Source organism: Felis catus, chromosome E1 (assembly GCF_018350175.1).
Source record: "Felis catus isolate Fca126 chromosome E1, F.catus_Fca126_mat1.0, whole genome shotgun sequence".
NCBI classification, from domain to species: Eukaryota; Metazoa; Chordata; class Mammalia; order Carnivora; family Felidae; genus Felis; species Felis catus.
This window is the reverse complement of record NC_058381.1, coordinates 35,141,453-35,168,796: the sequence shown is the minus strand read 5'-3', so window position 1 is coordinate 35,168,796 and position 27,344 is coordinate 35,141,453. Positions and strand designations below refer to the sequence as shown.

Here is a 27,344-nt window from a genome sequence, read left to right as displayed (position 1 = left end):
GAATCTGAAGCAGGCTCCAAGCTCTGAGCTGTCAGCACTGAGTCTGACGCGGGGCTTGAACTCACAGACCGTGAGATCATGACCTGAGCTGAAGTTGGCCACTTAACCGGCTGAGCCACCCAGGAGCCCTAGTTTTGGGGGGAATTTTTTGCACATAAACCAACCTGTTGATCTGCCAACTAGAATTTCCAGGAGGCCACTCTCTGGTCTGAAATCTATGGTTGAATGAGTAGAAACCCGGGTTCCGAACCAAGGACAGTGGTCAACTTTGAGGATAAGAGGAAACCTGTTATGCTTTGTTGACAACAAAACCTTTAAAGTGCCTGAGATTTTCTCTTGGCTGCCTCCTGATTCCTATGCTGGGCTGTGGGAGGCTGCCTGCCAGGCCTTCAAGGGCACTGGTTATCCACTGAACCTGAAAACTGTAGGTATATTAGGATGTATCCGTTATAAGCAACAGAAACGCAACTCTGACTGGCTTAAGTTTATTTTGGTTTGTTTGCTGATTTATTAGAGTCCACGAATAAGTGAGATCGGGCAATGTTTGTCTTTCTGAGTGTGGCTTATTTCACTTAGCATGATGTCCTCCAGCTTCCTCCTTGTTGCAAATGGAATTTGGCATTCGCCACCCGCCCCCCCTTCCGGAAACTGGCTTAAATTTAAAGAGGGAATTTATTGCCCTTTGACAGTGGAAAGTCCAGAGGAAGGCAGACATCACCTGTGGCCGGGCCTAGGGATTCAGAACCTCAAGATGAAGTTTGTTACTGTGCCTTCCCGTCTCTGTCTCTCTCTTCCTACTTAGTAACCCTGTGTTCGTTTTCTTCTTAAGCAAGTTCTCCACATGCTTGTTCTTGCAACTATCACTTTTGGCAAACCCAAAGGAAGAAAGCATACTTGTTTCCCAGTGGGCAAAAATGCATGCCCTCTGCTGCTTGCCTGTGACGTAGGGATTTGGGGCATGTAATCCCTTTTGAGAGGTGTCATAGTGGCCACTGGGAGCCCGCTCAACGGTATTTTAGGTCGGTCAACCTAGGGACAGTAGGGTGTGGGGCCTCAGAGGATTTTATAGCCCTGCTGTCTGGGCTGTTTTCTGCCCCCAGTACACCTGCAGGAACCACCTGGCCTACGTGGCTGGCCACAACCCTTTGATAAGATTAACTGGGTCATTTACATAGTATCCCCTTTCACTTGAGAATAACCACCGATCCAGTCCTCAGACTACTCCTAGGTGGGGAAGCTGAGGCCTAGAGAGGAGAAATCCTGCGTCTTTTCCTGATGCCCCTGAGAACAAGGCCTGCAGGTGGTTTGTAATGCTAGGAGGCAGGAGGCAGGAGAAAGAGGCAGGAAGAGAAGCTGGCATAGAGTGTTTTATTCAAGTCACAGCCAAGGCAACAAGGGCTTTACCCACCAGGGCCTCTGAGAAGGTACAGATGCCTCCCAGCTCTGTCCAGCTGCAGAACGGGAGAGAACTGAAGTCCCTGAGCAGACAGGATCCCAAGGAACTGTCCCAGTAGCTGAAAGCAGAGATGCTCCGTGGAGGTGACATGGGACACCAAAGGTGACTGTGTCGGTTGCCCACCCAGCCAGCAGCGTACTCGGGAGGAGCCCTCAGACCCCCGATCCCAGCCTAGGGCTCCCTTGCTCCCCACAGAGCTGCAGCGGGTCCCCTCAGCTTCCCAGTCCGCCTGCCTCGTGACCCACCCTCCTGCAAGGTGGCAGCGACTTCCTCTCCCATTTATGGGGAAATCCAGTGTGGCTCCCCTCTATCCTGCATACCTTGTTCTTGCCCCAGACTCTCCCCTGCAAGACCCAAGCAGTCAATCAACAAAAGGGACACGTGGTCCTTTTAGCATAGCAGCTGCCGCACCGAATTGGCCAACATTGGCCCTCAGGCCCCACACCACACCCTCTCTGATGGGAACAGGGTCTGAGACCTGTTACACTCCCACATTTAACCGACTGAGCCACCCAGAGGCTCAGAGTTTTTTTGAGTACAGCTTTAGAGTTGCAGAATAACTGAGCCTTTCTATCGGGTCGTGGTTCCTGGGGATGGGGCAGGGGCGGGCACTTGCGCACGCTGTGAGCAGCCTACCTCCCGGCCGGGTGTGCCAGCCCCTGGTGCCAGAGCAGCCTGGCCTGGCACAGCGGAGTCTATCGCCTCTCTCCCCACAGCTCCGCAGGGGCAGATCGCACCGTCCCCCTGCCCATCGGAGGCCTCAGCTACATCCAGGGCCTCACAAGACAGCGTCTTATCAACAAGACTGTGGGGCAGTGCCTGGAAGCCATAGCACAGAGGGTCCCCGACCGGGAGGCCTTGGTCGTCCCCCAGGAGAACATCAGGCTGACCTTTGCCCAGCTCAAGGAGGAGGTGGGTCCTGATCTTGAACCCTCGAAGTCAGCAGGTGCTAGCCCCCCAGGCTGCACTGGCTGGGTGGAGCCCTCAGGGCAGCACCTGGCTATGGGGCAGGGTGAGGGGGCTGCCTGAGAACCCCAGGGGATGGCAGGAGAAGGGGACAGGGCTGAGGCAGAAGGGGCCTGAGGTCACCTGCATCACTCACTCCTGGGCTGCTTGTTCACAATGCACATTCCCAGACCCCATCCAGGCCCACTGAGACCTGGGAATCTGCCTGTCCCTTGCTCCCAGGTGGTTCCGGTGACAACCCCCGGGCCAAGGGCTGAGGTGGGAGTCAGGGCCCCTTCTGGCTCGCCCATGTCTCACCCCTTGTGCTTTATTTACACCAGGTGGACAAAGCTGCTTCTGGGCTCCTGAGTATCGGCCTCCGCAAGGGCGACCGGCTGGGCATGTGGGGACCCAACTCCTATGCGTGGGTGCTCATGCAGCTGGCCACCGCTCAGGCAGGCATCATTCTGGTGAGCGGGGAACAACTGGGTATGTAGGGGGTGCAGAATTCACGGGGCTCCTTGGCCCCCAAACCGAACCGGTGCCTGACTGGTTTCAGATCACGTAGTGCTTTCTTCCGAAGCCCCCCAAGGAGGCCTGGACGGGTAGGGCACTGCCTCTGATGGCATGGTGTTTCTGTGCCTCCTGAGAGTGGAGAGGCAGCGGGAGGGACAGGGTCTGGCCGAGACACTCACTGACATGCCCTCGCTGTCTCCACTAGGTATCTGTGAACCCAGCCTACCAGGCTATGGAGTTGGAGTATGCCCTCAAGAAGGTAGAACCCGCTCCTGGGGGAGGGGGCTGGCCAGCCAGCCAGCCAGGGGGATGATGGGGGGGGCGGGGGCGGTCAGAGAGGGCATGCACAGGTGTGCGACACCCAGAGTCTGTCTGTCCTCAGGTCTGTAGCGGGGGGAGGAGAGGGTGGTCGGTCAGACCCAAGGCCGGCGTGTGTGTCCCGGGGCCAGCACAGGTGTGTTGGAGGCAATATGCGTGTGAGCCGGTGTGTGTGTGGCACCCACGTGTGTCGGGGTGGTGGCGTGTGTGTGTGAGAAGGAGTCACTGTTAGTGAGAACTAGCCCGGAGCCCCCGCCTGGAGCTCCCTGCTGACCAGGGGGGCGGGGGGCTCCCCCTCCACAGGTAGGCTGCAAAGCCGTCACATTCCCCAAGCAGTTCAAGACCCAGCAATACTACAACATCCTGAAGCAGATCTGCCCAGAGTTGGAGAAGGCCCAGCCGGGGGCCTTGAAGAGTCAGAGGTGGGGCTTTCCCACACTGGGAAGGGGGTGCGTGGTGTGGCCCCCTGGCCCCCTGATCCCCTCCCACCCCCCAGGGATGAGGCTGGTGTCTCCCTGGGCCTCCCCTCAGCCCTCCCTCCCCGCAGGCTCCCAGATTCTCACTACCCTCCCGCCCCGCAGGCTCCCAGACCTGACCACAGTCATCTCGGTGGACGACCCTCTGCCGGGGACCCTGCTCCTTGATGAGGTGGTGGCAGCTGGAAGCACAGAGCAGCATCTGGCCCGGCTGCGGTACACCCAGCAGTTCCTGTCCTGCCACGACCCCATCAACATCCAGTTCACCTCGGTAGGGCAGCGGTCTCCAGGCCCCAAGCCCCGGCTGGCCTGCTAACCCCTGCCCGCCCCTGTGACCCTTCCCCAAGAATGAAGAGATGACAGAAGAGGCCCAGGGCGCGGACACCCTTCTGGGGCCGGCCCTAGCTGTCCTCTCGGCCCCGGGAAACATCACCAACTGGCGTCCTTGTCACCTGCCCCCCCCCCCCCCGGCCCTCTCTTCCTCAGCACGGAGGCAGGTGCACTGGGCCACGTCAGGCCAGAGCTGACCGATGTGCCTCCTCATTTAGTAGATGAGGAAACTGAGGCCCAGAGAGGGAATCCGCCGCTGGGCCACAGAGTTCTCTGAGCCACTTGACGAGTGGCTTAAGAACAGAGACCTTATCTTCCACATTTCTGGATCCTCACACCCAGCACCGTGCGGGCACATGGTAGACCTTTGTGAACACACGTTCAATGAATGAATGGATCAGGGACACTGGTCCCGGTCTCCTGACTCCCGGTCCGGTGCTCTCCCATATGGTGGCCCAGGGTGGGAAGGACATGGGGAGCAGGAACCAAGCGTCACCTGCTTGTCTTATCAGGGGACGACAGGCAGCCCCAAAGGGGCCACACTCTCCCACTACAACATTGTCAACAACTCCAACATGATAGGGGATCGGCTGAGGCTGCACCTAAAGGTGAGGGGGCTAGCCCAGGCCCTGCAGGGAGTGGGGGTTGCTGGGCTCCCCCTGCTGGCTAGTGGAACTGGCTGGGGGTGGGGGTTGGGGGGGCACTTCTGGCTCCAGGGTAGAACTAGGTTCCCGCCTCCACTTCCAGACGTCAGAGGACTTACGGATCATCCTGCCCAGCCCCCTGTACCACTGCCTGGGTTCTGTGGGGGGCACGATGGTGAGCCTAATGTATGGTGCTACCCTCATCCTACCCTGCCCGACCTTTGATGGCAAGAAGGCGCTGGAGGCCATCAGCAAAGAGAGGTGGGCATCAGTGGGTAGCCCCCCAGGGGCCGATGAGACCCTCCGATTCCTCACTCCGGGGCTCTGATCCCTTTCTGAGATGTGTCCCCGCTTCAGCCCAGAGAAATGGAGACAGGGGTAGTGGGGGACTCCCAGGGGAGGACGAGTTCCTGCCTCCAAAGAGCTTCTCCTTCCTGTTTCCCACGTATACAGCCTTGGCCCTTCCGGGGGGGGGGGGGTTCAGGGTGGGGTGGGTAAGAAAAGGGAGCTCCCTTCCACTTCCAAGCCTGATTCTGAGACTCCCCCCACCTTATACAGAGGCACCATCCTGTACGGCACCCCCACAATGTTCGTGGACATTCTGAACCAGCCAGACTTCTCCAGTTACGACATCTCGTCCATGTGTGGAGGTGGGGTAGGGCCAAGGGCAGCCGAGCCAAGATTGACCTGATGAGCTGGATATGCGCCCAATCTCTTATTTAGGAGGCAACAAGACATTGCAGAAAAGCGGGTGGGAGGGAGGCAAATCCCGTGTCCTTGGACACCAGCCCAAGGCCAAGTGCCAGGTGTAGGAACAAGTCCAGGGTCAAGGGCAAGAAGGGAATGTTCTGCTCTAGAAGGAGCCGTAGGTGAAGGGGGTCCACAGGGCCTGGAGAAGCAGGGAGCTGTGTCAGTCTTCTCTCTGATTCAGGTGTGATTGCTGGGTCCCCCGCACCCCCAGAGCTGATCCGAGCCATCATCGACAAGCTAAACATGAAGGAGCTGGTGGTGAGTGGCAGCTGGGCTGGGGCTGCGGGCAGGGGGCAGGCCAGGCCCGGGGTGAGAACAGACTGGTGTCTGTAGGGACGAGCTCGGGCCAGATCTCCAAGGAAGACCCTCTCGGTTGGCCCTCCTTCCAGAAAGCAGATGTGAGAAAGTGCAGTCTGACCTCATCAGCAGCTGGCGAGTCATAGAAACAGGTGACAGGGGAGTAAATATTACCCATACATAAATTTATATTTATGGAAATCTGGAAGAGAAGGGCAGCATGGGAGGGTAATGCGGCAAAGCACCAGTATCCCGCTAGAGTGTCCTGGCAGGCAGGGGGCTGGCGGAGTTGGGGTATGGGCTCAAGACCCTTTCTGGACGAAAGGAGAAGGGCAAAGATGTGGTATTCGTTTCCAAAGGGTAAGGCCAAGGGAGCAAAGGGAAGGAGGATTCGGGTTCTGGTTCTGAAGGACTTGGGGTCTTGGCAATAGCTTCTCTGAGAGGAGCCGTGGCGGTGGGGCCAGGCGTGATGGAGCTCTCACCGTCAGGGGGAGCTGGGTTCGTGCTGGAGTGCCCGAGTCCCCCTGCCAGGACATGTCTAGGTGTGAACAGCTCTGTGCATCAGCAGAGGCTGTGGGGAGAGGTGGGGGTCAGAGATGGGAAGGTCAGTAGTTTCTCCAGCTGGAGGCAGAGGCCGGTCACCAGGACCGGCTGAGTCAGGACCTGCAGTGAGGCAAGGTTCAGCGTCAGAAGCCCGATAGCCTTGACAAAGCTTGCAGAGAATGGTGGGAGTCCCAGGCAGCGTTACTTTCTCCTTTAGAGGGGAGCCCCAGTCCTCCCCTCCCCTCCCTGCACAAATGGAGAGTATGCATGCCCCTCTGTGGGCACAGAGTACCCTGGGACCCCCTCCTCATGCTAGAATCTCCGGAGAGGGGAATAGGGGAGCTGCCCACCCGTGCCCCACCTGTTCAATGGCGGCCGGCTTTCTTGGACCTCTTAGTGGGGAACTTGCAGCCGCGGAAGGCATCGGTGTCACGGATATGCTGGCCTTTGAACTTGGCGGGTGAGGCGCAAGTGGCATCAGGGCGGGAAGCCTTGGCTTCCAGCCACCTAGAGAGACAGAGAGTCGCTGGGATTGGGCGAGAGATGGCAGGGGGCGGGTGGGGTGGGGGGGCGCAGGGGGAGGGGACAATGAGCCAGGGGGCCAAGATCAACTTATCTCTAGGATAGCCTGGAACTGTCATCTTCATTTTACAAACTCCTAGGGCCCACACCTGTTAGGCAGCAGATCTAGGACATGTGCCCCAGGCGTCATACTGCAGGGCCAGTGTGCCTCCACTCCATCCCATGAGGGCAGGTCACAGCGGGTAGCATGGGGGTGTTCTCACCTCCGAAGACCCCGGAGCTGGCAGGTGCACTTCCAGGGGTTGTTGGTGAGGGTGAGGGTCTCTAGGCCGTCAAAGGGGAAGTTGGAGGGCAGCTGGTTCAGGCGGTTGTTCTCCAGGTGGATGTGTTTCAGTGTGGTCACACCCAGGAAAGCACCGTCCGAGAACTGGGGAGTGAGGTGGACGTGAGTGAGGACCCCAGCCCCGGTGTCCAGCCTCTCCCAGCTCTAAGGTCCCACAGCGGTGGCTCCTGAGGCTAAATTGTCTCAGATGACCTAAGCCATACAGCCACCGATTGAGATAGGTGGTGTTATTTCCAAAATGCAGATGGGGGGGCGGGTTTGGGTGTGCTGGGGGGGGGGGAAGGGCAAGTCTCTTGCCCAGGGTCACACCAGAGAGTAAACAGTAGCTGCAGGACCACACCCAGCTCCTCTTCCCCTGGCATCACACTCCCTGCACAAACACTGGGCCTGGGGAGGCAGCCAGAGTTTGGCTCCAGCGGCCTGCGTTGGCACACGGTGAAGCTGGTCAGTGTTTGGTGGGATGGGCAGTGGGCCCAGGCTCCCCGCAGCCCCAGGGTCCTGGGACTTCCCCCAGCTCTGTCCTCACTGCTCCCTCACTGCTTGCCAGATGCTATTTGTGGAGCCTCCTTGGTGGAGCCTTTGGCCAGGCTGGACGGCTCCAGAGGAAACATTCTATTGGTGCCCGCATCTTGGCCCAGGCATCACAGTCCTGCCTGGCCGCACCGCCCCCTCCCCCCCCCCCCGCCCCCGCCCCAGATCAGCCCCTACTGCCCTGCTCTGCGACCCACTAAAAGGCCACTCTGGCACCGGTGGCCCACAGGGAAATCCGACTTCATGTCTGCAGGGGCCGGGGCTGAAGAAGGGCGGGCCGCATCCACCCAGACAAAGTTGGCTGCCATCCAGGTATGATTCTGCCCTCATCTCTGTGGCTCAGGGAGGGGTGCGAAGTTCCCTGGTAACCAGACTGTTCTGATGACGGTCTTCTACACCTTGCCTTGGTCCTCGCCCAAACCTCCTGGCCGAAGCCCCTGTACCAGAGTGATTTTCCAGTCCCACGGAGAGATTCCACCGCCACCCAAGGCAACCCCACCTGGGTATCACAGGGGAGGATGGGCTGAGCAAGGATGCAGCCAGGAGACGGGTCTGGTGACTGCGGTGGGCAAAGGGCAGTCAGTGGTCTGGGGGACAGTGCGGCCCAGCCAGTCTTCCCTGTATGGAGACACCCGGAGTCCTGTGCCAAAGGCTGACAGTGTCATGGGGCTCTTGCCTTTGTCCCTTGGCAGAGCGCACGGGGCCATCCCTGCGACCTGGGGAAACCCCTAGTTCCTGGGCCCCCTCCGTTGAAATGAACCTGAGAACGCAGCGGAGTGTGTCTGTGTGTGAACTGGGAGGTGGGGCGGGGTGGGGAGGGGAACATTCGCCAGGGCCTCTGGGGGGCATGGAGGAGGTCTTCTTCCTCAGCTACTTGCTTTCCCTTCACCCCCCCAGCCCCCCACCCCACTTTTGCACACATGCACTCCCCCCGCCCCCCCCCCGCCCCCCCACCAAGAACAGGGTCTCTTTGTGGGCCTGATTTGCCCAGCTCCTCTGGAAACCTTCTCAATAAACAAACCTTCCTTTATGGGGTGGTAGGCCTGCTGGAGACAGGAAAAAACAGCAGAGGAGGGATGGAAGGGCCCGACAGGAAGAGGTGGCTCCTGTCCACAGCAGGGGGTTGGGGAGCACTGGATGTGCCTCCCAGGGGCCAACCGAGGGGCCAGGGCAGCCCCAACTCTGTCCGTAAGTAGGAATCCTAAGAGGGCGGTGGCTGAGACTAGGGACAGGGGTGAGGATGTGACAAGATGAGGGACGGAGGTGGCAAAGCTCCTCACCTTGGAGACAGCCAGAGAGGAGACAGAAGCAATTTTAGGGGAGAAGGGACGGTGCCCGGCTGTGGCCCTGGATCCCTGGGCCTCGAGGCAGAAAAGGAGCCCGGGCAGAGCTCCGCAGCTGGAAGCTCACCTTCTCCAGGTTGGTGTTGTCCAGCCAGAGGGTCTCCAGGTATCTGCCGAAAGACTGGAAGGCGTTGTCGGGAATGCTTTTCAGGGGGTTGTGGGACAGCTTCAGCTCCTCCACCACCCGCAGCTTGCTGAGGGCGGCTGAGGGGTAGCCGGACAGCTGGTTCCTGTCCAGGTAGAACTTGGCGAGGTTCTCCACGTCGTCCAGAGCGCCGGGCTGCAGCGAAGTGAGCGCATTTTCCGACAGGTAGAGCCAGCGCAGGTCCTTGGCGCCCTGGAAGGCGCCAGCGCGCAGCTCGCGGATCTTGTTGTTGTTGAGCTGCAGGATGAAGAGGTTGACCAGCGGGGAGAGCAGCCCCCGGGGCAGCTCGGTCACCTTGTTGTGGTCCAGGTAGAGGTAGGTGAGCTCCGTCAGGTCGTCGAAGGCGCCGGCGCGCAGCACACGGATGTCGTTGTGGGACAGGTACAGGTAGATGAGCTGCTTGAGGCCTCGGAAGGCGCCGGCGGCCACCTCGCGGATCTGGCAGTGCTGCAGGTGCAGCGACACGAGGTTGGGCATGGCCCGGAACGAGTTGGCGGCCAGCACCGGGAAGTTGTTGCGTTGTAGGTTGAGCAGCTTGGTCTTCTCTGACACCTTGGGGATCTTCTGCAGCCCCACCTTGTCACAGATGACGTGCTGCAGGTCTCCGTGGCAATGGCAGTTCTGGGGGCAGGCGGCCAGCGCCGGCAGCAGGCCGGCCAGGAGGCCGAGGCTGAGCAAGAGCAACGGACGGGCCATGGCCGGACGCCGGGGGGCCGGGGGGCCGGGGGGCAGCGGCGGCGGGGCGCGGGCAGCGGCAAGTCCTGGGCACTCCGGTCTCCCGCCCTATTTATACGGTGGCCCTGACCGCAGCCTGCAGCAGGAGCCAGCTTCTACGTGGAGCATCCAGGCCACCGGGCTTAACTCCCTCCCGCCCAGGGATGCGCCCCCGCCCTCGACGGGGAGGGGCGGGGCACTGCCCCCAGCTGGCGACCGTGCGAGGTGGGGGGGGGCTGGGACCGTGACCCCAGAGCCTCGTCCTGGCCCCTGGCCCCTGGCCCCTTTCTCCCTGCTCTCTCAGATCCTGCCTCTCTCCCGACCCTTCCCGCCCCCCCCTCCCGCCCCGCATCTCCTTTCCCCATCCTTTGCGGGGGCGGGGGTGGGGGGGGGTGGATACGAGTGCACCCAGAGCCCCAAGTTCACACCGGAGAGTGGAGACGTTCCCGAACGTATTTGTTTGCTCAGGTTTGCGCCTGAAAGCCGCCCCCCCCCCCCCCATACACGCTCGGCGCGGAGCCCTGGCCCCGGGGAGGGAGGGAGGAAGCGGGGCCGGACAGCCGGACGCGAGTCTCGCCGCGGTCGGCCGGCCGGCGGCGCTTTAATAGCACTCTTGTGCGGCGCCGGCCGAGCGTGCGAGCCGCGCTGGCGTCGGGCTCCCCCTTCCGGCCGGCCAACCCCAAGGCGACGGGCCCTCCTTCCCCACCCTTGGGGTGTGGTCTCTGGCCCCTCTCGCCCAGCCCCGGGCTTGAGTTTCTGTCCCCTGCACTCCCATCCCGTTTTTCCACTGCTGAAGGCTAACCAGAAATGTGGGAACAGGGGCGGGGAGTGGGGGGCGGGAGGGGGGGGGTGGTGACCCGTAGAACTCGCAGACACACCTGAAGACCACAGACGCGGAGCGGGGACAACTGAACCAGCACAGTCACACCATCTCTCCCCGACCCCCTCCTTCATTTCCCTAAAATATCTCCATCTCCTCATCCCCACCGCCAGCGGTCAGGACCTGCCCCTGAGGGGTCTCTCAGGGTGGCGGCCAGAGTGGCGCCAAGGTGTACTTGGCAGAGGCCACACCTGGGCAGTGGCCCCAGGACTATGGCGAGGTGGGGGGGGGGGGGAGGGGGGTCAGGTCCTGGCTACCAGCGATCAACTCTGGACAGCTTAGGTCCTGTGGGCAGCCGTCCCCCAGCTGACCAGGTCTCTGTGTGTCCATTTGCCAGCCATGGTGTCCGGATTCCTGCGGAAAGGGGAGGGTAGGTAGGCAGGGTAGGAGCCCTGGGCTGCCTGGTAGAGGCTGTTGTCTGGGTTTGAGAGGGGGAGGGGAGGGGCCCCAGCGGTGTGCCAGCTACCACAGAGGAAGTGGGGAGTGGGGTGGGGTGGGGTGGAGGATGGACAAAGGTCTGTTGTCTGTGTTGATCAGGAGCCTAGATTACAGGGTACCTAGCCCCTCTCCTAAGCCCCTTTCACCCGTTGCCTTAGACGGGGGTCATAGTTGGCTCAGAACATTCCCTGATGGTATTTAGGTTCCTCCAAGGTTGGCTTCTGGTTTTCTGTTGCTCAGGATGTTCCAACCACTGGAAGTGTTGGGTGGGAGTGGGGGGGGGGGGGGTGACTGGCTTTTAAACCCTGCTCTGGCTATATTTTAATTGTGATGGAAATACACTTACAGGAAACCCTCCAAAGCTTCGGGGTCACCCACCACAAGGCCAGGCATTGATCTCGGGGTTTCAGGCGGGTGGGTGGGTTGTGTCTGTGCAGTTTCCAGCTGGGCCAATGCAGGCTGGCTTTCTCATCAAGTTTATGGGACCTTCAGTTTGGAAGGGAGGGAAAGGGGATGTTGCGGCCTGAAATCAGGGAGGGGGTGCTGAGACAGCCTGGGGAGGAAGGAGAGAAGGCTGGGGCGTCGGGAACGCAGGGAACCATGGGCTCAGGCACATGGCTGCTCCAGGAAGCAAGAAACGGAGAGCCCTGGCTAGAAAAGAATGTTCCTTGATCTCAATTTTATTTCAGACCTGGGGCCCCTGCGAGTTGAGCTAGTCCCCTCTGCCGGGGTGCCTCTTTTCCCATCACCCCACTGCCCTCCACTTTCTCCTGGGTTCCTTCACATTGCCCCAGGGTAGCTCACCCTTCACACTGCATCTCCAGTGCTCCCTCCAAACGCCTTCCCCCAACCCTCTAGGTGGCTTACGGAACAACAGAGAACAGTCCCGTGACCTTCATGAACTTCGCCGAGGACACTGTGGAACAGAAGGCAGAAAGTGTGGGCAGAATTATGCCTCACACAGAGGTTAGCCCCAGACGGAGACCTTTGGACCCCACCTCCTATCACTCCACTGGGGCGCATTCCTTGGGGACATTTATTGCTTTCTTTCTTTTCTTTTCTTAAATTTTTTTTCATCTTTATTTTTGAGAGAGGGAGACAGAGCGTGAGCAGGGGAGGGGCAGAGAAGGAGGGAGACACAGAATCCGAAGCAGGCTCTGGGCTCTGAGCTGTCAGCACAGAGCCTGACACGGGGCTCGAACCCACGAGCTGTGAGATCATGACCTGAGCTGAAGTCGGACACTTAACTGACTGAGCCACCCGGGCACCCCCATTTCTTTCTATCAGACAGCCACACAGCTCACTCAAGGTGCCCAGAGCACCCCGAGCCCCCAGCAGCAAGGTCCTCCCCAGGCCTGGCCTAGGGCTTTTTCTGAGCCTGAGGCTAAGGCCTGAGAGGAAAGAGCTGGAACAGTGGCCTTGAGCAGCCGCCAGCTGAACTCCCGCAGCCTCCCTTCCTGTCTGAGGTGTGTTTTTGCCAAGCCCCACTGTCTGTTTCAGGGGCAGCCAGGATGGCCTCAAAGAGGAGCCAGAGCACAGAGATTTTTCCTACACGGTTTTTTTCTCTCCCACACCCCCCGCCCCTGCCTTCTACAGAGCCCGTCTTTTTGCTTGGCATAAACACTTAGTTTCCCAGGCAGCCTGTCCCTTTGAGGGCCCCTTGCACCTTGAAGGCTGACCCAGAGCAGCTCTCACTGATTGGGCTGGGCAGAGCCAGGGGCTGGAAAGGCGAAGCTTCCCCCTCCCCCCATCCCGAGGCGCCCCCCCCCCCATTCCTGAGGCGAGAGGGCAGGCAGGAGGCCCCAGCCTGAAGTTGCCCGGTCCCAGGCCCAGATTGTGGACATGAAGACGGGGACGCTGGCCGAGCTGAACACGTCCGGGGAGCTGTGCATCCGAGGGTACTGCGTCATGCTGGGCTACTGGGGCGAGCCCCAGAAGACCGAGGAAGCGATTGGACAGGACAAGTGGTATCACACAGGGTGAGGAGGCAGCTGGGGGCCGAGGAGAGGCTGGGGGGGTGGGGGGGTGGGGTTGGGGGTAGGGCCTGAGTCTTAGCTGGAAACATCAAACTAACACAAAGAGAACTTGTTTGTCAAGAGGGCTCCTGCACATCTTGGAGACTTCATTTCCAAAATGTGTCAGATGAGGACGATCGTGCTCCCTGCACAGAGCACCCAAAAAGATCAAACACAGCATGGGTGAGAGCGCCTAGGACCGGGCGCTATACGGGTGTCTATAAAACCTGAGCCAAGACTCATCTGTCAATTGAGAAAAACAATTTTTTCTCAAAGCTTTTTTTCTTCTTCTTCTTTTAGCGTTTATTTATTTTTGAGAGAGAGAGAGAGAGAGCACAAGCTTGGGGAGGGGCAGAGAGAGAAGGGAACAGGGGATCCGAAGCGGGCTCCACACTGACAGCGGAGAGACCGATGTGGGGCTTAAACTCCTGAACCGCGAGATCATGACCTGAGCTGAAATCGGACCCGACTGAGCCCCCGGGCGCCCCCCGAGTGAACAAATTCTTATCGTGCACCTCCGATGTGCCAGCACTGTTCTGGCCACTGGTGGTCCAAGGGAAGGCAAGATGAACAGGGTCCTGCCCTGACTTTCCACACGTCTTGGGGAGGAAGACAGATACAAAAGAGATCAGTTCAGACATGGATAAACGCCAGGAAGACACTAAAACAGGGTCAGAGAAAAGAAAGCAGCAGTGGTGGGGACAGGAGCTTCTCTTAGATTGGGGGGTCAGAGAAAACCTCTTTAAGGTAGACGTGTTTAAACTGACCCCCGAATGATAAGAAAAAAAAAAAAGAAAGAAAAAAAAAGCTAGCCACGAAAAGCATATATCCAGAACGTCTTATTTATGCCATATCCCCCAGAGTCTAGGGCGGTGTGAGGCACACAATAGGTGCTCAATAAATGTTTGATGGCTAAGCCAGTCAGAAGAGGCAGAGGTGAGAGGTCATCCCTGGGCTTTCCTCACAGAGACATCGCCGTGATGGACAATCAGGGCTTCTGCAAGATCGTGGGCCGCTCCAAGGATATGATCATCCGGGGCGGTGAGAACATCTACCCCGCCGAGCTTGAAGACTTCTTTCACACACACCCGCAGGTGCAGGAAGTGCAGGTGAGCCACCCAGCCCAGGCGAGCCCAGGCGAGCCCCCCCAGGAGCAGGAAACAGGGATGGGCATGGCAATGTCTGACATCTGTCTCTGGCGCTGCAAGGTGGTGGGGGTGAAGGACGACCGGATGGGGGAGGAAATCTGTGCCTGCATTCGCCTGAAAAAGGGGGAGAAGACTACGGCGGAGGAGATCAAGGCTTTCTGCAAAGGAAAGGTGGGAACCTCAGCCCGCCCCATGCTGATGTTGCTTTGTGCTTCAACCCCCTCTCCCTGCCAGCCAGCCAGGCAGCCCACTGCCCCCTCCTCCCCCCCCCCCCCACCATCCTCACGCTTTATCTCCCTCTGGTCTGCAGATCTCCCACTTCAAGATTCCCCGATACGTCGTGTTTGTCACAAACTACCCCCTCACTGTCTCAGGAAAGGTGAGTAAAGGAGACCAGAGAGGGGCAGGGTGGCCTGGGGTCCTAGGTACAGAAGGCCAGGTGGCTCGACCTATGCCTCCCTCCGTGATGGGCAAAAGAGTCTGGCTTGCCACAAACTTTCCCCACTTTCCCCTAAGAAACACCTCAGTCCCAGGCAAACCAAGCCAGCTGGGAACCATGGTTGGCAGAGGCCCTGAGCCTGGCTCTCACTCTGTTCTTCTTCCTCTAGATCCAGAAATTCAAACTTCGACAGCAGATGGAACAACATCTAAACCTGTGAATAAGGGCGGGGTGGGGGGGAATCCTCCCAGGCCCTTGCGGCCCTCCTCCCACATTCCCCTGTCTGTCTTTGTGATTTGGCATAAAGAGCTTCTGTTTTCTTTGGTTGGTCTCTTGCTGGTGTGCTCTCTTGACAGCTGCTATGGGATGGAGAAGGGAGGGACACTTTCAGACCCTCCAGTTCCTTGTCACGAAGGTGCCGACTTTGGTGTGCGTTATCTATTTCATTTAATCCTCACTTGATCCCTCTGAGACATGAACCCAGATCATTGCTTTTTCACTTTGTTGTCAGATTAGTCCAGCAAGAAGTATCCTTTTTAAAACAATAACAGCCTGGGGCACCCGGGTGGCTCAGTCGGTTAAGCATCCGGCTTTGGCTCAGGTCACGAACTCGAGGTTCGGGAGTTCAAGCCCTACGTCGGGTTCTGTGCCGACACCGTGGAGCCAGGAGCCTGCTTCAGAATCTGTGACTGCCTCTCTCTCTCTCTGCCCCTCTCCCACTCATGCTCTGTCTCTGTTCCTCAAAAAATAAATGTTATTATTATTTTTTTTAAACAGTAACAGCTTGGGGCGCCTGGGTGGCTCAGTCAGTTACACATCCGACTTCCGCTCAGGTCATGATCTTGCGGTTCGTGAGTTTGAGCCCCATATCAGGCTTTGCACTGGTGGTACAGAGCCTGCTTGGGATTCTCTCTCTCTCCCTCTCTGTGCCCCTTCACCACTTGCATGCACGCGCTTTCTCTCCCTTGAAATAAATAAAAATACTTAAAAAAATTAAAACGATAACAGATTTACTAGTATATAATTTCACATACCATCCAATTCACCCACTTAAAGTATCCTATTGATGGTTTACAGTATATTCACAGATACGTGCGGTCATCCCTGAAGTCGATTTTTTTAATTGAAGTATATAGTTGACACACAAATGCTACATGAGTTTTCCAAAGTCAGTTTTAAATATTTTCATCACCTTAAAAAGAAACTCCATACCCTTTAGGGATCATCCCACATCCTGTGTTCCCCGCCCCCCCCCCCCCAAACCAACCCAATTTTGATTTCAAAAAAAAAAAGATGAAGCTGGGGCTTCCTTGAGGGGCTGGACCAGTTCAAGCCGCTGTAGCTTGACCCAAGAAATAAAAACAGCTGTGTTCCAAAAGGCACATCACTTTCCAGTTCACAGAGGCGGAAACTTTCCTGCTGTTCTGAATACCTACCTCCCTGCAGCAGAGGCGTCCTCTTTACTTTTTAGAAAGCGAACTGAAGTTTAGCGTGCTCTGGGTGCCCAGCCCTAGGCTAGGTGCTTTCATATGTATTTTCTCTTGGAATTTTCCCACCAACCCTCCCAAATAGGCACTTGCCCCATTTCACAAACGGTGAAACACACTCGGAGAAGTTCAGAGTCTTACCCAAGGCCACACAGCTGGAATTGGAACCCAGATATCTGGCTCCAAAGCCCGTGATCTTTCCACTTTATCAAAGAGTTCTTCAGATACCTGCTTTCCCAGCCCCTCACCTGCACCCCGTCCCTCCCAAGGACACCGTCTGACTTTCCTCCCAGCAGGTGCCCAGGCGGGCCTGACCCAGGAGATGACAGCTTACTCTGCTGGCCAAGCTGATTGTCCTTGGGAATCTCTGCTCCTTCAACATCCAGCCCAAGGTGTCCTCTCCTTCCCCACTGACTCCACGGCCCCTGCAACAGACCAGCCACACAGCACAGAGGACACTGCCCTGATATCCAGCAGGTTTTGAGTTAGTATCTATTGCCTGCTGTCTCTTGTTGGTTTGTCTCTCTCCTGTCGCACCTGTACTGCGACCTGATCTTATGTATCTAGATGTCCCCAGTCCCCAGCTTTGAGTCAGGCACATACAATGTGAAGGACTGAACGGACCAAGAGCTCCTGCATGAGGTGGGGAACTCGCCCTCGGACAGGGGGCCAAAAGGCAGGCGAAGCGGCTCAGCCCACAACCCTCTCCGGGAAAGGACGGACGGGCGGGTGCGGTGAGCGCGTCCGGGCCCAGCAGGTGGCGCCGCAGAGGCGAGGCCCGGGGCCCTCCCAGCCCGTCCGGGGACGCGGCGCGCGGTCACGCAGTCCCTCTTCTTCCGGCCGGGGCGGCCCGGGCGGCCCGGCTGGCGCGGCTCTGCGCACTCCCGTGCGTCCCGGGAGCGTGTCTGCCGATCTCTCCGCGCACCAGGCCGCTCCCCGCCGTAGCGGGCGCCATGGCGCTCCCCGGGGCCCGGGCCCGCGGCTGGGCGGCGGCGACCAAAATGGCCCAGAGGCGCCGCCACGCGGAGGGCGCCAAGGGATCCCCGAGTCCTGCGCCCCCGAGCTCGCGCGCGGCGCTTTACGTGCACGTGAGTGGGGCGGGGGCGGGGCTCGCGGGGCGCGGCGGCGGCGGGGCTGGGTCCACGTGGCGGCTGGTCACGCCGTGAAGCCACCTGCCGTCCCTCCCCGCCCCCAGGCGAGGTCTGGGACGGGACGCGGTACCCTGGCAAGGAAATGTCCCGGTCCGGAGACCTGAAGTCTCTTGGTGCGCTCACCAGTTCGGTGACCTTGACCGAGTGATTTCCCGCTGAGCCCCAGTTTTCTCCTAACGAAGGGGGCATAATATTCCCCATCCCACCTTCCTTGGGGAGTTGTGCGGCTTAGATGGCTGAGCCGCTGTTGACGACCTTGGGGTGGGGATGCGTGCGACGGAACCCTGCAAGTGGCTGCAGCCGCTGGGGTCACACCTCGCCCGGCCCTTCCACCCCTGCCCCCAGTGGCCGTACTGCGAGAAGCGCTGTAGCTACTGCAATTTCAACAAGTACGTCCCCCGCGGCGTGGAGGAGGCTGCCATGCGGAGCTGTCTGGTGACTGAGGCGCAGACGCTGCTGGGGCTCAGCGGCGTGCGGCGGTGGGTGCTGGGGCTGTAGGCGGGGTCTTGGAAATTGGGCGAGCGGCTAGGACCGGTGCAGACGTCCCGGAGGGCTCCCCCCAAGTTTCATCTCCTCCATCTTCTCTCCCCAGGGTGGACTCTGTGTTCTTTGGTGGGGGCACCCCCAGTCTGGCCAGTCCCAACACTGTGGCTGCTGTCCTGGAGGCGGTGGACCAGGCAGCCCACCTGCCTGCAGACTCCGAAGTCACATTGGAGGCCAACCCCACTTCGGCCCCAGGCTCTAGGCTGGCAGCTTTTGGGGCAGCAGGGATCAACAGGTTGTCCATTGGTCTCCAGGTAACCCATCTTACCCACCGCATCCCAGGGCACCCAGACCCTCCGTGCGGTCTCTCCTCTGGTCACATTCATTAACTGGGCTCCTCTGGGTGCCAGGGCCCAGGAGGCATGTCTGCTGCTGTGCTAGACCACAAGCTCCATGAGGCAGGGATCATGCCTACCTTTTTTTTTTTTTTTTTTTAAATCACAGTATTCCAAGCACCCACCATAGTGCATGGCACATAGCAGACGCTCAGAAAAATTTTTTGTTACATGATTGGAGACCTAGGAGGAGGCAGAAGGGTCATCAGATCACTGCACCATGGTAAAGGCTGCCAGTAAAGGGAGTCTCAGCAAAAAGCTTTCAGAGTACAGCCTGAAGGGTGTCTCAGTCTGATGAAATCCTGGAAACCTTCCTGGAGGAGGTGATCTTTGAGGAGGAGGAGTCCCACAGGAGAGAGGGTGTGAGAGGAAAAGACACAGGAATGGGAGAACCTTGTATGTTCTGGAGAGCTGTGAGTCACTTGCCATTGGAGAGGCTGGAGACAAGGCTGCAAGATAGGGCCCCAAAGCCTTGAGCGTCACACAAGGGAGTTTGGGGTTTTGCCTGGTGGTGATAAGGGACTTGTTGAAGGTTTTTAGGTAGGGGAGAAACATACTCTTTTCCGGTTGACTCCTGGTACTTCCATATCCAGTATTGTTCATCCTTCTAATACATCTGCCACTTAACCATACAGTTTGGGGTTGGGGCTTTGTCCCGATGGGATATACCAAAAGAGACACATCATTTCTGAGATATTCTGGCCCCAGATGTATATCTTAAATCTACTTGTGAGGAACCATCACGAAAATCTAAATTAAAAGACTTTTGGTTGGGGGGGGGGGCGCCTAGGTGGCTCAGTCAGTTGAGCGTCTGACTTCGGCTCAGGTCATGATCTCACGGTTTGTGACTTCGAGTCCCGTGTCTGGGCTCTGTGCTGACAGCTCGGAGCCTGGAGCCTGCTTCAGATTCTGTGTCCCCTTCTCTCGCTGCCCCACCCTGCTTGTGCGCTCTCTCTCTCTGTCTTTCAAAAATGAATAAACATAAAAAAAAACTTTTTTAAAGACTTTTTGGGGGTGCCTGGCTGCCTCACTCGGTGGAGCATGCAACTCTTGGTCTCGGGGTTGTGAGTTCAGGCCCCACCTTGAGTGTAGAGATTACTGAAATAACTAAATAAACTTAAAAAGCAATGTTTGTGTGTGTGGTAAGAACAGATAACCTGAGATCCGTTTACCCTCTTAACATATTTTTTAGTGGACAGATCCGTGTTGGTAACTATATGCACAGTGTCGTAGGACAGGTCTCTAGAATTTATTAAGAGACATTTTAAAAACAACCAGCCAGTATTCATCAAAAACGTCATGGCCTGAAAGACAAAGGCGGTGTAGCTAGCCTAAGAGACGAAAGAGACAACGAGGGCTGAATGTAATGTGTGACCCAGTTGGATCCTGGATTTGGCTGGGGAGAGGAAATTACTCCAATAGATATTATGGGGACAAGTTTGACTCTGACTGTGTATTAGATAATGGCATTGTGTCAATGTTACATTTCCTGAACTCTGTAATTGGATTGTGGTTATGTAAGAGAATGTCCTTGTTCTTAGGAAATGCACACTTAAGTATTTAGGGATACTGAGGGATAACGTTTAAGTTAATTACATTTAAGCAACCACATCGCGAGTGCCCTCTAGCATGTGGTCAGCGGCTACCATATTCTCCTAAAACGTTCTATATCTGCAGTGACCAATAATACAGTAGCCACTGACCACATGTCAGTAAACACTTGGAATGTGATTATTTAAATGTAACTAACTTGAAATTAAGTAGCCACATGTGGTTAGTGTCTACAGCATTGGACAGTGCACACAGAGAACACTTCTGTCATCCCAGAAAATTCTTTTGGTCGGTGCTGGTCTATAACTTACCGTCAAGTGGCTCAGCATTGTAATCACATACACGTATATTTAGAGACAAAGCAGATGTGGTGAAATGTTTTTCGGTGAATCTAAATGAAGGTGTTTATTGTACTTGGCTTTCAAACGGTCTGTAAGTTTGAAGTATCTTTAAAAGTAAAATTTAAGGGGCGCCTGGGTGGCTTGGTCGGTTAAGCGTCCGACTTTGGCTCAGGTCATGATCTCACGGTCCGTGAGTTCGAGCCCCGCGTCGGGCTCTGTGCTGACAGCTCGGAGCCTGGAGCCTGTTTCAGATTCTGTGTCTCCCTCTCTCTCTGCCCCTCCCCTGTTCATGCTCTGTCTCTCTCTGTCTCAAAAATAAATAAACGTTAAAAAAAAAATTAAAAAATAAAATAAAAGTAAAATTTAAAAATACTCTCAGGGGCACCTGGGCGGCTCCGTCGGTTAAGCATCCCAACTCTTGATTTCGGCTCAGGTCATGATCTCACGTTGGCTTCGTGAGATTGAACCCCACACGGGGCTCTGTGCTGACAGCACGGAGCCCGCCTAGGATTCTCCCTCTGCCTCTCTCTCTGCTCCTCCCCCGCTCACCCTCTCGATCTCTCTCTTTCAAAATAAAATACATTTATAGAAAAACTTTTAAAATAATATAAATAGATAAATAAACAAAAACACTCTTGCCTTTGGAGTCAGACAGTCCTAAATTCCAGGTCTGACTTTGCCATTGTATGGCCTTGAGCAAGTTATGTAACACATCTGAACCTCGGTTTTCTTATCTGTAGAATGGAGCTAATGTTGGAGGATTAGAAGGATGCATTAGATAGTACTTAAAAATGCTTTGCACATAGCGAACCATAGTGAGGCTGAGCCCGTGGTACCCTTGGCTTGCGGCTCCCTGCTGTGTCCTGTGTATCTGTCCACAGTAAGGTCGGTCACCTGTTTCCGTCTGCCTCTGAGCTGGCCTCCGTGTTATACCTGGCCCTCTCTCCTCAGTCCCTAGATGACAAGGAGCTCCAGCTGCTGGGGCGGACACACACGGCCAGCGATGCGCTTCAGACACTGGCAGAGGCCCGACGTCTCTTTCCCGGACGTGTATCTGTGGACCTGATGTTGGGGCTTCCGGCACAGAAGTCGGGGCCGTGGCTACGGCAGCTGCAGGAACTGCTGGGCTACTGTGACGACCACATCTCCCTCTACCAGCTGACCCTGGAGCGGGGCACCGCACTCTTCACCCAGGTGCAGCGGGGCACCCTTCCCGCCCCTGACCCCGAGGCGGCTGCTGAGATGTATCAGGAGGGACGGGCGTTGCTCCGGGAGGCAGGCTTCCGCCAGTATGAGGTCTCCAACTTCGCCCGCAATGTGAGTCTTGGGCTGCTGGCTGAAGTTGGGGGATGGGCAGCCTAAGCCGGGAGTGGAGAATTGTGGGGGTGGGAGGTTGCTGCCGGGTGCTCTCGAGGCCTGAGACAGGGGACATTCTAGCCAGGTGCCCCTTACCTGAGCAGATGCGGGCCCACCTTCTTCTCGCTGAGCTATTCCCTCCTTCCCCACAGGGGGCGCTTAGTACCCACAATTGGACTTACTGGCAGTGCGGTCAGTACCTTGGCGTTGGGCCCGGTGAGTCCCCCGAGAACCATAAGAAGGGATGACTCAGGAGCAGAATGTCACGGCTGTGTGATCTCGGGCCACTCATTAACCTCTCAAAGCCTCTGTTTCTTTATACGTGAAGTGCAGCAAAAAATAATACTTTGTAGAGCTGATGAATATGTATTTCGAGATGCTTGAAATCGTGGCTGTGGCACTGTGGTGCTCACTCGTTAGTGTGTATCAGAATTAAAACTGGGATTGCTGAGCCCCGCATCCAGAGTTTGGTGGGGCAGGGTGGGTTGGGGTAGGGCCCAAGAATTTACGTTCCCAGCATATTAGAGGCTAGTTGTCCAGGGACCGCATTTTGAGAGCCACCGAGTTAACGTCTGTCGAGCACACACAGCATTAAGCTGCCACTAAAGGTTGCTGATGTCGTCAGGGGCCCACGGGCGATTTGTGCCCCAGGGGGCCGGGGGCCACACCCGGGAGGCTCGGATCCAGACCCTGGAGCCCGACAACTGGATGAAAGAGGTGACGCTGTTTGGCCACGGCACCCGGAAGCGCGTTCCCTTGGGCGAGCTGGAGCTGTGAGCATCTGAGAGCGCAGGGCTGTTCACCCCGGCTTTGCCTGCACCCCCAGAGCCATCCCTACCGGCGCAACTTAATTTCCTGCCTTGCCTTGCCCCCTCCCTCCCTGTCCTGCATGGCCTCACGAGCCCCCGTACACACATCCCAGCATAGGGTTTGAAGAATGGGGGTGCGGCCAGGTCTCCTCTCCAAGACACCTTGATGGTTTTTCTCCCAGGCTAGAGGAAGTTTTGGCCATGGGGCTACGTACAGACGTGGGGATCACTCACCAGGTAAGGGTTGGGGGGGGCTGTGGCACATCACTTCCTTCTCCTGGGTCTTTCAGAATCACTGTCTCTTCTGTGCTCACACATAGACACACGTACGCACATCTGTTCCTCTGGGGCTGGCAGCTGGAGGTTGGCCTTGGCCCAGCCGAGCCCTGATGGGCAGAAGCGGTGGGCAGTGTGGGGCAGTGGTGAGAACCCTGGACGAGGGCCGCAGGCACCCCCACCCCCACCCCAGCTCTAGGTGTGCGTGAGTCCGTTGCAGAGACCCCTGTGCGGACGGGACCCTCCCTTGCCCTTCACCACACCCCCAGACGTGTGCCCAGACTAGCCAGCCACCCACCCTGCGGTCCCTGTCCCTCTCACCCTTCCGGTTTCCCAGCACTGGCAGCGGTTTGCATCCCAGCTGAGCCTATGGGACGTGTTTGGATCAAGCCAGGAGGTGAAGGCCTTGCTGGTACAGGGCCTGCTGCTGCTGGATCACAGGTGTGTTGGGGGGGGGGGGGGGCATGTCAGGATTCCCTGGGAGCCCTGACTACAGATCCACAGCCCCAGGAAAAACGCAAAAGACCCATGAGGAGGGGCCTGTGGGGGCTGGGGCGTTCGTACCGGTGGATGGTGAAGATTGAAGTTGGTAAACTGAGGCAGTCACATCCAGGCTTCTTGGTTTTCCAGGGGTCTTCGGTGTTCCTGGGAGGGTCTGGCTGTACTAGACTCTCTGTTGCTGACCCTCCTGCCCCGACTCCAAGAGGCCTGGCTGCAGAGAGCCCCCTCCCCTGGGCAAGGGGGATGACCAGATGTTTCTGTGATCCCAGGACAGTGCCAGGTGGGCTCTGGAGGCCGGACTGACGCTCTGCACTGGCAGGTGCCGTCCCAGCTCCAGTCAGTGCCCTTCCTTGGTATCCCCAGGGGGTATGGCTACCATGAGGCGCGTGAGAGGACATTGCTGGTTTGCAAACTGGCATTGAGTTTGCCTTCCGCTGCCAGAAAAGGAGTAATGGTTTCTGCAAGTGCCTCTCACTAGTGGGCTCCAAAGGAAATCCTGGCTGGCAGAAGATTCTGAGAAATCTAGCTCTCGGGCTTCTAGCCCCTCCAACATAGGGCAGGACTTAGAGGGCCCGACCTGTGCGGCTGGACCCGTGCCCATGTCCAGTACAGCCACCGGCTGGACTCTGAGGACAGTGGGAACGATCAGAGCAAGCCTTACCCTTTCTCGTTTGGCAACCGGGTTATGTCTGGGGTCCCAGAGCCACACAGACCCTCCTGCGTCCCCGGCTCCCCTCCCCTCCCCTTCTCTCACGAGAGTGAAGGTCGGTCGCAGGGAGCTAAGCAGGGAAAGGGGAGGGGAAAAGAATTCAGGAAAGACCCAGAGCCTGGTAATTTTCCCCTGGCCTTTTACCTGCACAAACGATTGCCTGGTTTTATTTAAACAGCCCAACAAGCCCAGGGAGGGAGCCCGCCTTGACCTTCGTCAGCTCCTTTTTCTAGGTTCCTTCCCTGGAGAGTAGAATCCTGATTTGGGGGCTCGAGGCTTAGTCTGGAGCCGAGATTCCTTCCCCCACTGTACATTCCATTTTAAAAGATTTCAAACCTACAGGAAAGTTAAAAGGATAGTTCAATGTAAACTACATAGCCTTCGTTGCAGGGTGCCTCTACAGTCTGGAAAGAGGAAGGATTCATAATGTCATCAAGGACATCTTCAACCTGTAAAAAAATAAAATAGCCATGTTTCCAGACTTTGTGCTCACCCTGTAGAGTTGGCGATTGCTACATTTTGGCCACATTTACTTTACCTTTGAATAGCTAGCTAGCTCTTTCTTTCTTTTTCTTTGCTGCACCATTTGAAAGAAGGGTGTAGACATCAAACGTTTTAGCTTGTATCTCCTAAGAAAAAGAACATTGTCCAATATAGCCACAGCAATATCACCAACCTAAGAAAGTGTATGTTCGTGCAATACTGTGTGGTCCATTTTCAAATGTTCCCGAACGTCTCCAAAACGTTGTAACTCTCTTTGGAGGCCGGGGGGGGGGGGGGGGGGGGGGGCGGGGCGCGGGTGCGGGGAACACAGACTCCAATAAAGTTTTATGCTTTCCTTTCGCTGTTATGTCTCCTCATTCTTCTTCTTTTTTTTTTAAAGCCCCTTCCTTTTTGCTTATTTTTATGACACTGGGTTTTTCAGAATCAAAGCCGCTTGTCTTGTAGAATGTCCCACATTCTGAGTGTATCTCTTTGCTAATGATTGGGTTTGGGTGAAATATTTTTGGCAAGAATACATACAGATATTGTGTAGCTCAAGGTACATAATGCCAGGTCGGGCCCCTATCGATAATACTAATTTTGACCACTTGATTAAAGTGGCAGATGTCCCATCTGTCCATAGTATATTTTCCCCCACCTTGGAAGTTAATAGTTTATCAGTAGCGTGATACCTTGAGACAAATGAGTGCCCTGTTCTCTGACAATCATTGCCCCCAATGATTTTAGCATTCATTAATGACCCTTTGCCTAAGTCAGTGACTAGAGTAGGAGCTGCAAAATGTTCATTTTTGACTCTAACATTCTATCGACATTCGTTAACTGGCATTCATCTACTAAAAAAAAAGAGCTTTCTCTCTCTTTTTAATGTTTATTTTTGAGAGAGAGAGAGAGAGAAAGACACAAAATGTGAGCGGGGGAGGAGCAGAGAGGGAGACACAGAATCCGAAGCAGGGTCCAGGCTCTGAGCTGTCAGCACAGAGCCCGACACGGGGCTCGAACCCACAAACCACGAGATCATGACCTGAGCTGAAGTCAGATGCTTAACTAACTGAGCCCCCCAGGCGTCCCAGCTTTCCCTGTTTTTGAAGGGCTGAAACTCTTCACCTAGATGTTGTATGCAGGGTGTGTGTGTGTGCGCGTGTGTGCCTGTGACAGGCAGAGAGGGGTGGGGGACAGGGAGAGAGAGAAAAGGGCATTTTCCTGTACAGAGGCTCTGTAACTTTCATACCTTATCACATCAAAGGATACTGTGATGTCAAAAGTAATTTAGTTATTGCTGCAGATCCGGGCAGGGGAAGCTCAGCCTCCAGCTGGGGCACTAAGGTTGGGGTTCCCTCCACCCCTCAGAGGTGAGCACGTGCATTCCCTGGGTGCCCAGTGGGTGTGAATATCAGTCCTTCTGTGACCCTGTGGTAACATGGTTAGTGTTACTGCCTCTCCTTTATTCGTGAAATATTCAGCACGCGCTAATGGGGCGCTTGGCCCTGTGCAGGGCACGCAGGGAGGAGTGAGACCTGTCCCAGCCCTCGAGGAACTCACTGGCCTGTTGATAGATGTGTCAAGAGATAAATCCCCGGGTTATCTGTAAAGATGTGCCAGCAGGCTGTGGAAGCCTGCAGTGCATTTGGTTCTGAAGGGCTAGGAGCGGGAAGGGGGAATATATTTTTTCACTACCTCCTCTGGCCCTGGGGCGGCTTGCAGGGTGACCTGTGCGAGGGGTGGGGGCAAGCGTGTCTTCCAGAGCCTTCCCCTGATCTTGATATTCAAGAAGTGAACACAGGGCCCGAGCAGGTGAGCCATCAGATAACCTGGGTGTACTCGGGTTTCTCCCAGCTGCCAGGGCTCCTGCCACCTGAGATGTCTGGGCCCTGCCTTGCTGGGGCACCTCACGAGGCCCATGCAGAGGGCCTGGACGGGAACCAGGACCAGGTGGGGGTGGCACAGATCACCTTCGGTGACTCAGCCTGGTCCCACCCTCACCAGGTGAATCAGAATCTCTGGGAGGTGGAGCCCAGGAAGCTCGCTTTTGAAACGATCAGGCCAGTTTGGGAAGCCCTGGCATCTCGTGCCTTCCATCCTGAGAGGCTGGAGTCAGGAGGAACAAGGGGGGGACACGGGTACTTCTCGACGGGACGAAGTGGAGTGGGGCCCTTCCCTCTGCAGCCCAGGCCTTCCGTGGCTCAGCCATCAGAGGGGTTCTCCTCCTCCTCCGAATTGAGATTTGAGTTGTCATCTTTTCACACACTTCACCCAACCCTTACTGGGAGCACGCAAACACCAAAGGGGAGGACAAGCCACTTTGGGGACGAAGCGATGTGAGGAGCTGGGGAAATGTAATATGTGGGAGTGTGTGGTTACAGCTTGAAGCACCAAACTTTCCACGTGCAAGAGCTCTACAGTTTTAAAGCCTGAGACTGAGCCACGCCCCCCCCCCCCCCCCCGTACTGTGAAGTAGGCAGATCAGCTATTTTATTTATTTTATTTTATACTTTATTATTTTGTTTTGTTATTCTATTTTTTTTATTTTTAATTTTTTTTACGTTGATTCATTTTTTGATAAAGAGAGAGCGTGAGTGGGGGAGGGGCAGAGAGAGAGAGGGAGACACAGAATCCGAAGCAGGCTCCAGGCTCTGAGCTGACAGCACAGAGCCCGACGCGGGGCTTGAACCCACGGACCGTGAGATCATGACCTGAGCTGAAGTCGGATGCTCAACCGACTGAGCCACCCAGGTGCCCTTTAATTTATTTTATTTTATTTTATTTTGTTTTGTTTTATTTTAATCTTTTTTAAAGTAAGCTCTACGCCCACTGTGGGGCTCAAACTCGAGACCCTGAGATCAAGAATCCCATGCTGTACCGACTGACCAGCCGGGCGCCCCTGGGGCAGATATTTTAATTTCCATTTTACATACGGGGACATTCAGAGAGATTCTTGAATCTCAGGTCGTCTGAGTGGTAAGTAGCAGACCTGGCATAACACTTCTGGAC

General features: G+C 56.5%; 3 protein-coding genes across 6 annotated transcripts in view; 2 read left to right on the top strand and 1 right to left on the bottom strand.

The window, feature by feature from the left end:
* Nucleotides 1–15,117, top strand: part of ACSF2 (acyl-CoA synthetase family member 2) — a 33,304-nt gene extending 18,187 nt beyond the window's left edge. The window contains exons 2-16 of the mRNA XM_003996692.6: nt 2,173–2,368; nt 2,743–2,871; nt 3,123–3,176; nt 3,539–3,657; nt 3,817–3,982; nt 4,554–4,649; nt 4,789–4,946; nt 5,244–5,335; nt 5,617–5,693; nt 12,050–12,157; nt 13,019–13,170; nt 14,174–14,315; nt 14,415–14,525; nt 14,665–14,733; nt 14,963–15,117. Coding sequence (XP_003996741.2) covers nt 2,173–2,368; nt 2,743–2,871; nt 3,123–3,176; nt 3,539–3,657; nt 3,817–3,982; nt 4,554–4,649; nt 4,789–4,946; nt 5,244–5,335; nt 5,617–5,693; nt 12,050–12,157; nt 13,019–13,170; nt 14,174–14,315; nt 14,415–14,525; nt 14,665–14,733; nt 14,963–15,013 — 1,720 coding nt within the window. The 3' untranslated portion in view covers nt 15,014–15,117. The remainder of the gene's footprint in view (nt 1–2,172; nt 2,369–2,742; nt 2,872–3,122; nt 3,177–3,538; nt 3,658–3,816; nt 3,983–4,553; nt 4,650–4,788; nt 4,947–5,243; nt 5,336–5,616; nt 5,694–12,049; nt 12,158–13,018; nt 13,171–14,173; nt 14,316–14,414; nt 14,526–14,664; nt 14,734–14,962) is intronic.
* On the bottom strand, nt 5,897–9,911 carry CHAD (chondroadherin). Of its 2 annotated transcripts, none has more exons than XM_023243515.2 (4): nt 9,082–9,911; nt 7,061–7,224; nt 6,637–6,782; nt 5,897–6,303 (listed from the first exon to the last, which is right to left on the bottom strand). In XM_023243515.2, the coding sequence occupies exons 1-3, from the start codon at nt 9,853–9,855 to the stop codon at nt 6,641–6,643; spliced, it is 1,080 nt and encodes a 359-aa protein (XP_023099283.1). In that variant the 5' UTR covers nt 9,856–9,911; the 3' UTR covers nt 5,897–6,303; nt 6,637–6,640. The 2 variants fall into 2 exon arrangements, with proteins under 2 accessions (XP_023099283.1, XP_023099282.1); XM_023243514.2 differs by having other exon boundaries at nt 5,897–6,395; nt 9,082–9,910.
* Nucleotides 15,118–16,087: 970 nt separating the features above from the next.
* RSAD1 (radical S-adenosyl methionine domain containing 1) lies at nt 16,088–24,625 on the top strand. 3 transcript variants are annotated; one of them, XM_045044636.1, is made up of 9 exons: nt 16,088–16,764; nt 17,777–17,910; nt 18,024–18,228; nt 21,153–21,518; nt 21,710–21,773; nt 22,183–22,330; nt 22,549–22,603; nt 22,980–23,083; nt 23,273–24,625. In XM_045044636.1, exons 2-9 carry the CDS (start codon nt 17,852–17,854, stop codon nt 23,388–23,390), a joined length of 1,119 nt encoding a protein of 372 aa, XP_044900571.1. In that variant the 5' UTR covers nt 16,088–16,764; nt 17,777–17,851; the 3' UTR covers nt 23,391–24,625. The 3 variants fall into 3 exon arrangements, with proteins under 3 accessions (XP_044900571.1, XP_011287492.2, XP_003996740.2); XM_011289190.4 differs by lacking the exon at nt 16,088–16,764 and adding an exon at nt 17,066–17,368 and having other exon boundaries at nt 17,777–17,820; XM_003996691.5 differs by lacking the exon at nt 16,088–16,764 and adding an exon at nt 17,072–17,368.
* The last annotated feature ends 2,719 nt before the right edge of the window (nt 24,626–27,344 follow it).